Here is a 13,327-nt window from a genome sequence, read left to right on the forward strand (position 1 = left end):
AGTTGAGTTACAGTGTGTCTGACTGTGGCCGATCAGACCAATAGGAGCTCAGAATGCTCTGTCACAAGTTGGACCCAAATCCCAATGAACATTTAAGGTAGCTTCTCTAATTTTGCACATCTCACATTTCTTTTGGGTTACTTCAGTTTTCCTTTGCTCACAAGAGCACCTTCTCTGATGAGGGCACGCCATTTGGGTCATCCTGTACCAAAGTCTCCAATGTCATGCAATCCATTCTAAAGTTCTTAGGAGAGACCTTGAGAGTGTTCTTGTGTCAATTTTTCTGACCATTTTATGAGCCTTTGCCCTGTGTGAGTTCTCCATAAAATAATTTTTTTATCAAGTGTACGTTTGGCATTCAAATAATGTAAGGAGGACATGAAGAGCAAAAAGGGACCCAGATTTATATCTCCAGCTGTACTATTTTTTTTTTTGAGTTATATTCCAAGTACCTCATGGAGAGCCTAAAATGGATGTCTTGTAGACATTTCCAAATTAATATATCTAAATTAGACATGTTGATAGAACAAGGCAGAACTCATTTTCTGCCCCACCCTGACCAATAACTCTGAACTTCCTTATTACTTCAGGGGAACCATCATCTTCTTAAGCCTACAGCCTCACAATCTCACTGTCATCCTTGACTCTTTACTCACACTCAAATTGAGTCAACAAACATTTATTAAGCACTTGCTATATTCCAAGCACTGTGCTGAGTGTTAAGGATACAGAGAAAAGACAGTCCCTTACCCTCAAGGGACTCCTGGTCTAATGGGGAGAAACCATGCAAATTGTGTGCAAACTAGAATTGGGATAAATTTGAGATAATCTTAGAGGGAATGCACTACTATGAAGGCTGATAAGGAAAATTCTTCTTGCAGAAGGCAGGATTTTAACCAAAAGCTAAAGGGAATCAAGGGGGGAAAAAAACAGGAGATATATATGAGGAAAGAGAATTCTAGGTGCATTGTTTGTGGGACGGGCATCAGGAAATGGGATGTCTTGTAGGGAGAAAAGCAAGGAAGCCAGTGTCACTGCATTGTAGGTTATGTGAAGGGAAGTAAAGATATAAGAAGACTAAGAAGGTGGAAAGGGCTGGGAAGAACGGCTTTTAAAAAATCACATACAGGATGTGATATTTAATTCTGGAGACAACTGGGAACAACTAGAATTTATTAATCTTGCTATTTAGTCATTTCTGACTCTTTGTGACACCATTGGAGTTTTCTTAGAAAAGATACTAGAATAGTTTTCCATTTTCTTCTCCAGTTTATTTTACACATCAGGATTAAGTGACTTCCCCAGGGCCACACAGTTAGTTGTCACAAACCAGATTGAATTCACAAAGATGAGTCTCCCTAACTTCAGGTCCAGCACTCTATCCACTGTGCCACCTAGCTGACCCTAATTTATTAAATGGGAAGGTGGTGCTGATATATAAAGATGTGCACTTTAAGACTACCAATTTAACAGCTCATCCCACAAGTACAAATTGTTCCCAAACCTTGACATTCCTACCTTCATATTTCTCTTATCGTTTACTCCATTCACACAATGATCAACATATTATAATTCCCATCATCTCTCACTTAGACTAGTGCAATAATCTTCCGGTTGGTCTTGCTGCTTCAAGACTCAGGTCAAATTGTTCCTTTCACAGGAGACTTTTCTTGGTTTCCCCCAATAGTTAATGCCTATCTCTTAAGATTGTCTTCATCTACTCTGTATATAGCTTCTATATCTTGAGTTATTTATATATTGTTTTCTCATTACAATCTGTACACCTAGTAGGAGAGATCCATTTTTAGTTTTGTTTGTTTGTTTTTTCCTTCTTTATATTCTCATTGCTTGCATAGTGCATTTAATAAATGTTTGTTGACTGTCTAATTGTCATACTATTAATTGACTTACTCATTCTCCTTCTTTCCCTTTTTCTCAATTCAGTTAAGTCTTCCTAAGATTTTCAATGTTTTTTATATTCACCATGACTTTTGGCAGTGACATTCTATTACATTTATGCATCACAACTTAATCACAAAATGACACCACCTCTACCCTCAAGCAGCTTTAACATTTTGGAGGAGAGAATAAATATTTATTAATCACTCCTATGTGCCAGACCCCCACCTAGAACACTGTCTTGTCATGGCAGAGGGGCTGGTGTAGCTCAATGAAACTATTAGCAATGCCATGCAAGGTTACTCAAAATGGACTGGACACAATAAAGAGTTCAGACAAAAGGTGATCCACTAGAGAAGAAAATGGCAAACCACTCCAATGCTTTTGTTAAGAAGATCCTATGGACAATATTAAAAAGATAAAAGATTTCCTACTTTAAGAGAACAATGCAAAGAAATGGAAGACAACAATAAAATGGGAAAGACATCTCTTCAAGAAAATAAGAAAAATCAGGGGAATGTTTCAAGCAAAAATGGGTATGATATAAGGAAAAAATGATAGAAGCTTAACAGAAGTAGAAGAGATTAAAAAGAGGTGGCAAGAATATACAAAATAAATATACAAGAAAGATCTTAACATTACCAACAACCATAATGATATGGTTATTGATTTAGAATCAGAATCCTGGAGAATGAAGTGAAGTAGGCTTTGCTAATAATAAGTTTTGTGGAGGTGATGGAATTTCAGCTGAGCTATTTAAAATCCTAAAAGAAGATGCTATAATATGAACTGATGCTAAGTGAAATGAGAACCAGGAGATCATTATACTAGGCAACAATATGATTATACAACGTTAATTCTGATGAACATGGTTCTCTTCTACAATGAGAGGATTCAAACCAGTGCTATTCAGTGCTGAAGAGATCCATCTACACCCAGAGAGAGACCTGTGGATTTAACATGTATTTTAACATTTAACATGTATTGGACTACCTGCCATCGAGGGGAGAGGTGAAGGGAAGGAGGGAAAAATTTGGAACAGAAAGTTTTGCAAGGGTCAATGTTGAAAAATTACCCATGCATATGTTTTATAAATAAAAAACTTTAATAAAAAAATAATAAAAAAGAAGATGCGATTATAATGCTATATTCAATATAACAGCAAATTTGGAAAACTCAGAAGTTGCCATTGGATTGGAAAAGTTTAGTTTATGTCCCAGTTCTAAAGAACGGCAATGTCAAAGAATGTTCAAATTACCAAACAATTGTGCTCATTTCACATACACATACTTATCATTCTGTAAGATATGTTTCCCCAATATGTAAATTGAGAATTATCAGAAGTATAGGCTGGTTTTCAAAGAGCCAGAAGAACTAGAGATCAAATTGCCAACATTCACTGAATTATAGAGAAGGCAACAGAGCTCCAGAAAAACATCTACTTCTGTTCCATTAACTTTATTAAAGCCTTTGACAGTGACACTCTCAACAAAATACAGCAAGTCCTTAAAGAGATGGGAGGATGAGATCATCTCATCCCCTGAGGAATTTATATGAGGGTCAAAAAGCAACAATTAGAATTGAACACAGAACAGCTTACTGGTTTAAGATTGGGAAAGGATCATGACAAAGCTATGTATTGTCACCTTATTTAACTTATATACAAAGTACATCATGCAAAATGTCAAGCTGGATAAATCAAAAGCCAGAATTAAGGTTACCAGAAGAAATATTAATAATGTCAGATATGTAGATGATACCATTTTAATGGCAGAAAGTGAAGAAGAATTAAGATGCCTCTTGATAAGAATGAAAGAGGAGAGTGTAAAAGTTGGATTGAAGCTTAACATTTAAAAAAAATTAAAATCATGGCAACTGATCTCATTACTTCCTAGCAAATAGGAGGAGAAGAAATGAAAGTAGTATCAGATTTTATATTCTTGGATTCAGAATTGATTGCAGATGACCATCAAATTTTAAAAAGTTGCTCCTTGGAAGGAAAACTTGGCAAATCTGGTCAGAGTATTAAATAGCAGAGATATCACCTTGCCAGTTAAATTCTATATAATCAAAGAATGATTTTTCTAGTAGTGATGTATTGCTTTGAGAGTTGGTCTATAAGGAAAGCTGAGTGCCACAGAATCAATGCTTTTGAACTGTGGTGCTGAAGACTTTTGAGAGTCCATTGGAGAGCAAAGAAATAAAATCAATCAATACTTAAATTAATTCAGACTATTCATTAGGAGGACAAATAGTGATGTTGAAGTTTATGTGCTCTGGCTACATATGAGAAGACAGGATTCATTGGAGAAGACCCTGATGTTGAGAAAGATTAAAGGCAAAAAGAGAAAGAAATAGCAGAAGCCAAGATGCATAAGTAGCGTCATGGAAGCAATGAACATGAGGAGAGAAGAGCCTGGTATGGTTCATGAGATCACAAAGAGTCAGACACACTTTAACAACTGAACAGCAATCATAAAAATATGCCAGGAATTATTGTAAGCATTTTACAAATGCTTTCTTATTCGAGACTTAAAACAACCCTGTGAGGTAAGCCTAATATCTCTATTTAAATTGTGAAAATTGAGACAAAGACAGAGATTAAGTGACTTGCGTAAGGTCATGCCATTAGTAACTGTCTGAGCCTTGAATTTGATTTTAGTTCTTTCTAATTTCATGTCCATGGGTCTATCCGTTTTGCCACCTAGCTGACTCTGGGATCTTGCTTTCCATAGAATGCCTATGATATGGATAACACGGGGTGTAAACACCAAAATATCCCCATACTCTCAGGAAACAAAGAATGCAGCACTCTTTCCTGACTTTATTCATATTAGCAGCTTAGTTATGTGCATTCTCTGTGTGGGGACTCACTGTGAGAAAAACAAACTGAAATGAAGTCTCACCTGAAGCAAAGTTTTGATTTCATAGAGAATGGTCCCCTCCATTTTACCTTTCAAGATACAGTTCTTCATCAAAATATGAAGGTACTAGGCAACTGCGTACCCAGTGGTCTTTAAAAACATGAATGAACTCCAAAAGGAAAGTTCCCAATAGGGAAATTAGGTTCTTAACTGCTCAGTCAGTAACCCTGTTAGATAATTAGTTGGATGATTTCCTACACTGGATTTTGATACTTTTAATTTTTTCTTGTCTTTTGTCTGACTACTCAGCCTTATTTATCATCCTCTTCCAGACAAGCACCCCTAAAAAGAGAATCTAAACCCTCTTTCAAATCTGACTATATTCTTTTTTTTTCTGTTGTTCCCCTTTTGGGCTTTCCCAAAGTTTAATTGTGAATCCAAACCAATTCTAAACAGAGAGACTTTTCCCTCACTAGAAATTTAGTGTGATTCTTCTTCTAGTTTTCCCTTTTAAATTCCTGATGTCCAGCTGTAAAAAGAACTTAATTATTGTCTGTTCTTTATCAATCTAAAAAAGACTGCTAAATTACTGACATGATTTATTGACAAGTGACAGCAGGTAGAGGGCAGGAGCTCACCCTCTGCAGATGTGTTGTGGCCAGCCATCAAGGAGTTGGTATTTGCTTCTTGTCAAGACACGCAGACCCAAAACTATACCTGATAAGAGAGAGCAAGGTAACTGTGAAGGGCATCTAGGTTTTCAATAAACTCTGTCAGATTTCCTCCTAGAGTTCGTAACATCCTGTCATAGCCAGACATCTTGCAGAATTTAAAGAAATATTCTCCAAACATCTTCAGAATAGCTTCCATGGAGACACCTGCATGGGCAAAAGCACCAAAATTAATTATCACTGAGTACCATGGACATTATTAGCAAGGGCCTGATACACTGTTTATTTGACTATGTATATTTGTAACAAAGATTTACTTTTTCTTTTGTTGTTTGTTGGTTAGGGAAGTGGAAACGAGAGTAAATAAATGCTTGTCAATTAAAACATTAGTATATTTTCTCAGATGTATTTCTAAGGGTCATGAAAAAAAGTAAAAATGATAGAGGATCTAGAGGTAGATTTCTTCTATTTTGATGGTCATAGGAAAAACCAAAAAGGTAAAGGACAGGGAATTATACTAGGGAAGAAAGGAAGAAAGGGAGGAAAATCACTATTACATAAATAAGATGAAATTATTCTAATTCCATGGGGTAGGGAGAATAGTCATATGATAAAGCTCACTTTCATCTGAATAGAATAAGGAAGATCGAATACAAATATGGCTTTACATACACACACACACAAACCATAATCATAATGTCAGTTAAGACTATGATAAACATAAACAAAATAAGATGAGATAAGCAGAAAAAAGTATCATATTTAAAGATTATAGTTAACACACTAATATTCTTATGCTGTATGTGTATATTTAATGGCATAGCATCTAAACACTCAATGAAAAAGTTAATTAAATTAGAGAAATAGAAAAATTATAATAGAAGAAGACCTTAATGTAACTTCTTTCTGATCTAGATAAATCTAAGCAAAATGTCAAAAAAAAAATCTGGATAGGAAAATGAGATGATAGATCTCTGGCAATTATTAAAGAAGTATAGAAATAAATTTTTGGATTCTTAACTGCAAATAAGCACCTTTTCCTACAAAAACTTAACCAAAATACCTCACATAAAATTGTAAATGTAGAAATTAAACTACATAATACTTAGGAACTGGTAAATCAAAGAACAAATTATACAAAGAATAGAATTCATCAAATAAAATAACAATAATGAGACAATATACCAAAAACTTATGGGACATAGCTAAAACAGTTTTGAGGGAAGACATATATATATATATCATAGTCTTAACTGACATTATGATTATGGTTTGTGTGTGTGTGTATGTAAAGCCATATTTGTATTTATATATATATATATATATATATAAATGAAACTAGCTATCCTAATAAAAGCTGATGTAAATATTTTTACATGTATAAATCCTTTCCATCTTTCTTAAAAAAATTTCTTTGGGGTATAGTCCTAATAATGGTATAAATATTTGTTTTGTGATAGTCTTCCTCCTATTGGGCAATGTCTAACCAAATGGTGGCATATGAATATAATGAAATATTATTTTGCTATAAGAAAAATGAAATGAACAGTTTCAGAGGGAACTAGGAAAACTGGTACAGAGCTAAGTGAACAGAACTAGGAGAACAATCTATACAATCATAGTAACACTAGAAAGAAAAATAATTTTGAAAGACTTCAGAATTTTGATCAATGAAATAATAAACCACAAGTCCAAGAAAATGATTATTGAAACATGCCAATTACCTGAAAGACAAGTGATGAATTTAAGATATAGGAAGAGATATGTTTTAAAATGTGACCAATGTGGACATTTGTTTTGCTCAACTAAATATCATATATTAAAGGGAAAGGAAGATAGTGCGAGAGACAAATTAAATTATGAAAAGAAAAAGGCAGCAACGATGTTGATACATCCACATTTATTTCAATATAATTTATTATTGTATGGTAGTACTGTTCTGAATTAAAATTCCAGTACTGAGCCACAATATCAAATATGAATGGTGAAAATACACTGAGTCATTTTACTACAAAAAACACTTTATGATGTAAGACTATATTACTATTGCTTTTATCAAGAATCAATAAACCATTATTTTTTAAATATGTTAAGTGTAAATGATTCCATTTGCATTTTAAAATCATTGTATCATTTAAAAACTACATATATTGTTCATTGACATAATTTTTTTAAAAAAAGAAATCATAATTGCTGGAACAATTCATAGTTCTACCAACACACCATCAGTGTAACTAATGATCTTATCTCTATCTCCAATTGCAATTGCAATTTTCTTTTTTGTAATCTTTGCCAATCTGATAGGAATCTGAAGTGGAAACTAGAGTCATTTTCATTTTTGTTTCTCTTATTATTTTTGATTTGAAGAATTTGCTTTATATGGTTGATAATTGCTTGCTTTTTGTCTTTTGAGAACTATACTTTCATATATTCTGACCATTTATCTTCTGGGAAATGATTCTTCTTCTGCTATATTTTAATCATTTTCATATACATACATATATGTATATGCATATATATGATATCAGAAATATATTAGAGCTGTTTATTAAAGAAATTTTAGAGAATTATTAGAGAACCTACAGCGAATTTTCTTAGTTAATGGTTTTTCCCACTTAATTGATTTAATTAGTTAAATTCAATTAATTAAAGCCCATTGGACTTTTTTGTACAAAAGCCTTTCAATATTCTGAAACCAAAATTGTGTATTTTATCTCTTGTGATCCTTTCTATACTTCATATGGTCATGACTATTTCCCTTACCTTTAACTATAAAAGATATTTCATTTCTTGTTCTTCTAATCTGTTTATTTCATGATTTTTATATCAAGGTCATATATACATTTGGATCTTATTGTAGCATATAGTGTGAGATGGTGCCATAGACCTATTTTCTTTGGAATTATTTGTCAGTTTTTTCAGCAGGTTGGGTTAGAGTCTTTAGCTTTTCTAAACATTAAGGTATTATGTTTATTTGTTTTTATCCCTCCTGCTTATTAGTTTTTTCCATTGTTTCATCAATACTCACCAATTTTGATGATTATTGCTTTTGAGTATAGTTTGAGATTCAGAACTAACCCCATTTCCCTCTCTCCCTGGGGACCTCCCCATTCAGGGCACCACTATAGGCTTCCAGCCACCCTATCCCTAGCTTCCTGATTATGGTGTTGCTATAAACACCAACCTATTGACCTCTTCTAGCTTCAGGCTCTCTTTCTGTGAATTCATCCAGTGGATGCTGGAGTTTACTGGTATCTTTTGTTGAATTTCTTGATCATAATTTAATGTGGTACCCTACCCTTTTGCTAGAGTTAGTATATAAAAGATACATATGCCAGAATTTAGGGACTAATTAATTAAATGTCACTTTCAAAAGCGAATGGTAAAAAGAACCTGTAGAAATAGATATATATGTCTATATATACATATACAGATATGTAGATGTGCGCATCTCTATATGTATGTGTGCCTTTAGACACATGAAGCAATTTTCTCAGGTGGGAAACACATTAAAAGATGGTTTGTAACTATGTAACTAATAACTCTGAAATGTTTCTTAAAACCCATTGGAGACATACTAGTTAAAAAGTAGCAAATGCAAGATACACTATAATGTATTTGGACAATAAGATTTCATGTTGCCATACCGTAAGGAATCTGGCTCTTTGTCTATATTTGGTAACCTAAAGTCAACTCTGGAAATCCCTAGGATACCCCTAGATCTATAGAGCTGAGTAGTGAAAAGGAGGGAGAACCTGAGACTATTAGAGGAATTTCCGCTCTTGACTGGGGCTACCTGAGTGGGCTCACTATACCTGGGTTCCAAAGATACTTTAGGTTGGAGTCTGGTGCCCCACAGAAATTTCCTCCTTCCCAAAGAAATCCCCCAGATTTCTTTTTTGAGGGATGGGGGACTAACAGATCAGAAGGAAACCCTTTATATGGTCATTACCAGGGAAAATACCAAACTTGTATCCTCAAAGAGGCTCAGCCTCCCTAACTAGTTAATGGGAGTCCATCACAACTCAAGCCTGTAGCTCCTTTCTCAATAACTTTGGTCGTAGTGCCCCCTGCTGGCTTGTTTCATCCAGCAGAAAACCATTGATCATGTATTAGGTTCCCGTTTCTTATAACACCAAGCTAAGAGGGTATTATTCCCTCTTAGCTCTAAAAGAGAGACACATCTGAATAATTAGCTTGTTTTTTTTTTCAGAGGTGAGTTACCTTTTCTAAAAAATATTAGTTAAATACTACAAACAAAACCAGCAAATATAGGAAAGATATGAAGGGAAAATTGCCTCGATTTTCTATTTCACTGGTGGAGACTCAGCCAGATGCAGTCAAGAATCTAGTAGTTCTCCTATGCTACCTGACAACCCTCCTAGGAGAATTGAATGAGCTTATATTAAATTCCTATCCAAATCCCAGCCAGTGCTTATGAGTCCCTGGATGGGGGAACTCTTGAAAAGTGGTTTGTTCCTTCCTTCCTCTCTCTCTCCGACTCTCCCGCCTTCCCTGTATCCCCAGCTTGTCCAGGCTGAGAGAAAACAGCTGTGCTTCCTGCTGGACTGTGCTGCTCTGAACAGGTGCACCTCATTACCTGCCAAGGAAAGCATATATAAGGTGGGAGGCCTCCCCTGTTCCCTAGGACCTGTCTCATGAGGTGTTTGCTGGCTGGAAGCCAAACTAGTTTAAAGCAACAAAGTTGATCTCTGAATACAGACCTTTTGGCTTGATTTTTCCACCTAAAAGTCTATTTATTGTTGTTCAGTCATTTCAGTCCTTGTCTGACTCTCTGTGTATGCATTTGGGTTTTCTTGGCAAAGATACTAAAGTGATTTGTATTCATTCTTCAGCTCATTTTACAGTTTTTTTTTTGACTCCACTATTTTTTGACAATGATAGCACCATTTACCTAATCTACTATCTTCAAACCTTTGTTTTGACTCTTCTCCCATATCTCTAAAATCTAAACAGTTACCAAATCCCATCTTCCATCTCCTGTACATTTTTTGTCAATGAAGAGGATTATTGTCTGCCCTGAGACTTCCCAGAGTAAGTCACAACTCCTCTACAATTTAATAGATTCTCTTAAAAAAAAAATAAAGAAAAGAAAAAAGAAATTAACCTGCTGTAGACAATCTGGCCTTGAACGTCTCTTAGAATATCCTGTCTGGTTCTCAGATGGTTGCTATAGTCTATCACAAGAACCAGACTTGAAGCCTTCCAAGTTGAAGGTCTGTCAGGGGGAAATAGTAGTTTACGGGGATTTAGGAGGGAAAAAACGGACTTTGAGGATGGAAGGAGTTGTTTCAACTAAAGGATTATAATGAAAAGGCTTCATAAGTTTAACCATAAAGAAAAAAGATTTCAAAAGTCAAAGATGAGAAAGGAGCAAATTCTAAGAATGGGAGAATTCAGAAGAGTATCAGAGAATGATAAAAAAAAAATAGATTTCACCAAAATTTTAATTCTGTGAATTGGGTTAGCATAAACTGATACTAGAAAGTTAGATTAGAATCAGATTATTGAAGACTTTCACATGCTAAGACTTTGGAGTTTATATTTTTTATGCAGATAAAAGGGAGACAATGAAGGCTTTTGCTCCTGGATAGGAGAATGATATGGCTAAACTTATACATTAAAAAAAATCGTAATTGTACATGTTTAATATATATTGGATTACTTGCTGTCAAGGGGAAGGAGTAGGAGAAAGGGAGGGAGAAAAATTTGGAACACAAAGTTTTGCAAGGGTAAATGTTAAAAACTCTCTTTGCATATATTTTAAAAATAAAAAGCTATTAATTAAAAAAAGATTATCTTAGCAGTTGCATTAAAAGAAGATAGATTAGAGGTGGGAGAAACTGTCAAAACAGAGACCATTGAGAAGGTTTTTATAAAAATCTAAGGGTTAAGTGATGACGGCCTGAATTAATGTTACAAATGTGAAAAGAGAGAGAAAGGAACAGGATAATGATGAAGGAGATATTGATGCGGTAGAACCAACAGTAAATGGGAATTGAATGGATATGGAAGATAGGATGTGTGATGTTTCAAGCCTAAGTTGCTAGGAAAACAGAAATGTTATCAATGAAAATAGGGGAATCTAGAGGATGAAAGGATTCATGAGGGAATGATAAGCTCAATTTTGGACATGATTAATTTGAATGCTATTAGACCATATGGAAAGTAAAGATGACTAGCAGATAATTGTGGGTACAGGCATGGAAAGTAGGGACTGATATGGAAGTCATCTGCAGAGAGATGGTAATTGAGGGTAGGAGAATGAATAAGATTGCTATGGGAAGGAGTTTAGAAAGTCAAGAGGAAAGAACTGACCTCCAGAGAAAGAAGTGATAAATATATATATGGATTGATTTTTTGTGTGTGTATGTATATGGGTGTCTAATGGTAGCCAATCATTTTTGAAAATTAAAAGTTATTATTTTAAAAAAAGATTATTTTAGCAACTGCATGAAAAGAAGATGGAATAGAGATTGGAGAGTAGGAGTGGGTGGGCAGTAGGGTAGGAGTGAAGAGGGAAGAAAGAAAATAAATTTATATGATAACTTACACATTTAAAAGGACTAGGAGGTTATATATAGTAGAGTTACAATTTCATATACAATCATCTTTTTAGATTGCACTATGTTGCAAAAATATTGTTTTATTTAATAAATTAAAAATAAATTAACTTTTTTAAAATTATGAAAAAGAAAGGTGAAGAGGTAAACCCAGAGACTATAGGAACACTCAAACTTAAGGACAGTAGATAGACAATAAAGCAGAGACAGTTGAAAAGGATCAACTAAACAGGTAGAAGAAGAACCAGATGAGAAAAAAAGTCATGGAAGGCAAAGGAATAGAAACTATCAAGAAGGAGGTTGTCAAATTCAAATACTGAACTATCAATATTGCAAACTAATAAAGGAAATGGAATTGGAGGTGCTGTGGGCAGTGTCAAGGACACAAGTGGATAATGAATTGCCAAGGCATTGGGTCATCACATTCTCAGACTATAGACAAGAAGGAAAAGATGAGTGATGGCAAGAAGAGGTTCTGAGATATGGAAGGTAGGACATAAGGCATCTTAATCTTCTTGATCAAGAAGATGAACCTTGCCTTTCATAGACAAAATGCTTTGGGGAATGAAGGAAAATCAGAAGTTGATATTTATACTGTGAAATTACTTCAGCACTTTAAAGGATTTGTGATTTCATGAGTTAGATTAACAACCTATTTTTCCCTTTCTTAATTTATCTATAATGTAGTCAGGAGATCTTAGAGTAAATTCATTGTGAATAGTGACTATTTTTTTTAATATTCCTCTGCAACTAGCATATTGCTTAGCATATAGTACGTACTTAAATATTTGTTCATTAACTGGCCAGTTGCTCTAGTTTGAAAGAAGTGACTTGCCTACAATTAAAAAGATAGTATTTGTCAAAGTCTGAATTTAAACTCAAGATTCATTGACTAAGTTTCAACTCTACGTGCTATTCCACAATTTTGGATTTGCATCAGACACATCTAGATTTAAATCTCATTTCTAACATTTAGATATGTGATCACAGGCGAGTCACATAACTTTCTGAGTAACAGGCAACTTGGAGGTCACAGAAACAGAATTTACATAAGATCTGAGTAGGAAGTCATGGTTGCTATGAATCAGAGAGATGAAATTACTAGTTTAAGGAAGTCTGGTAATGTCTTTTGGAAATATCAAAATGAAAGTTTTCATTTGGACTATTGTTAGTATACTGAGCAAATTTTAATGGTAGCTTTTTACCCTGGGAATATGCAGCAAATGTTAGGTTTATCCCTTTGAAGAACTAAGGGGAACTTGGAAATTCTCAAAGACAAAAAGGAAATTGTGAGATATTGGAAGTGACC

The 13,327-nt window shown here is 34.4% G+C and overlaps 1 protein-coding gene across 1 annotated transcript in view; it reads right to left on the minus strand.

The window, feature by feature from the left end:
- The window catches only part of LOC100932257 (guanylate cyclase soluble subunit beta-2-like), an 88,781-nt gene that overhangs the window by 43,967 nt on the left and 31,487 nt on the right, over positions 1-13,327 (minus strand). The window contains exon 5 of the mRNA XM_023499643.2: positions 5,481-5,641. Coding sequence (XP_023355411.1) covers positions 5,481-5,641 — 161 coding nt within the window. The remainder of the gene's footprint in view (positions 1-5,480; positions 5,642-13,327) is intronic.

The sequence above is a fragment of the Sarcophilus harrisii genome, chromosome 3 (assembly GCF_902635505.1).
Source record: "Sarcophilus harrisii chromosome 3, mSarHar1.11, whole genome shotgun sequence".
Lineage (NCBI taxonomy): Eukaryota > Metazoa > Chordata > Mammalia > Dasyuromorphia > Dasyuridae > Sarcophilus > Sarcophilus harrisii.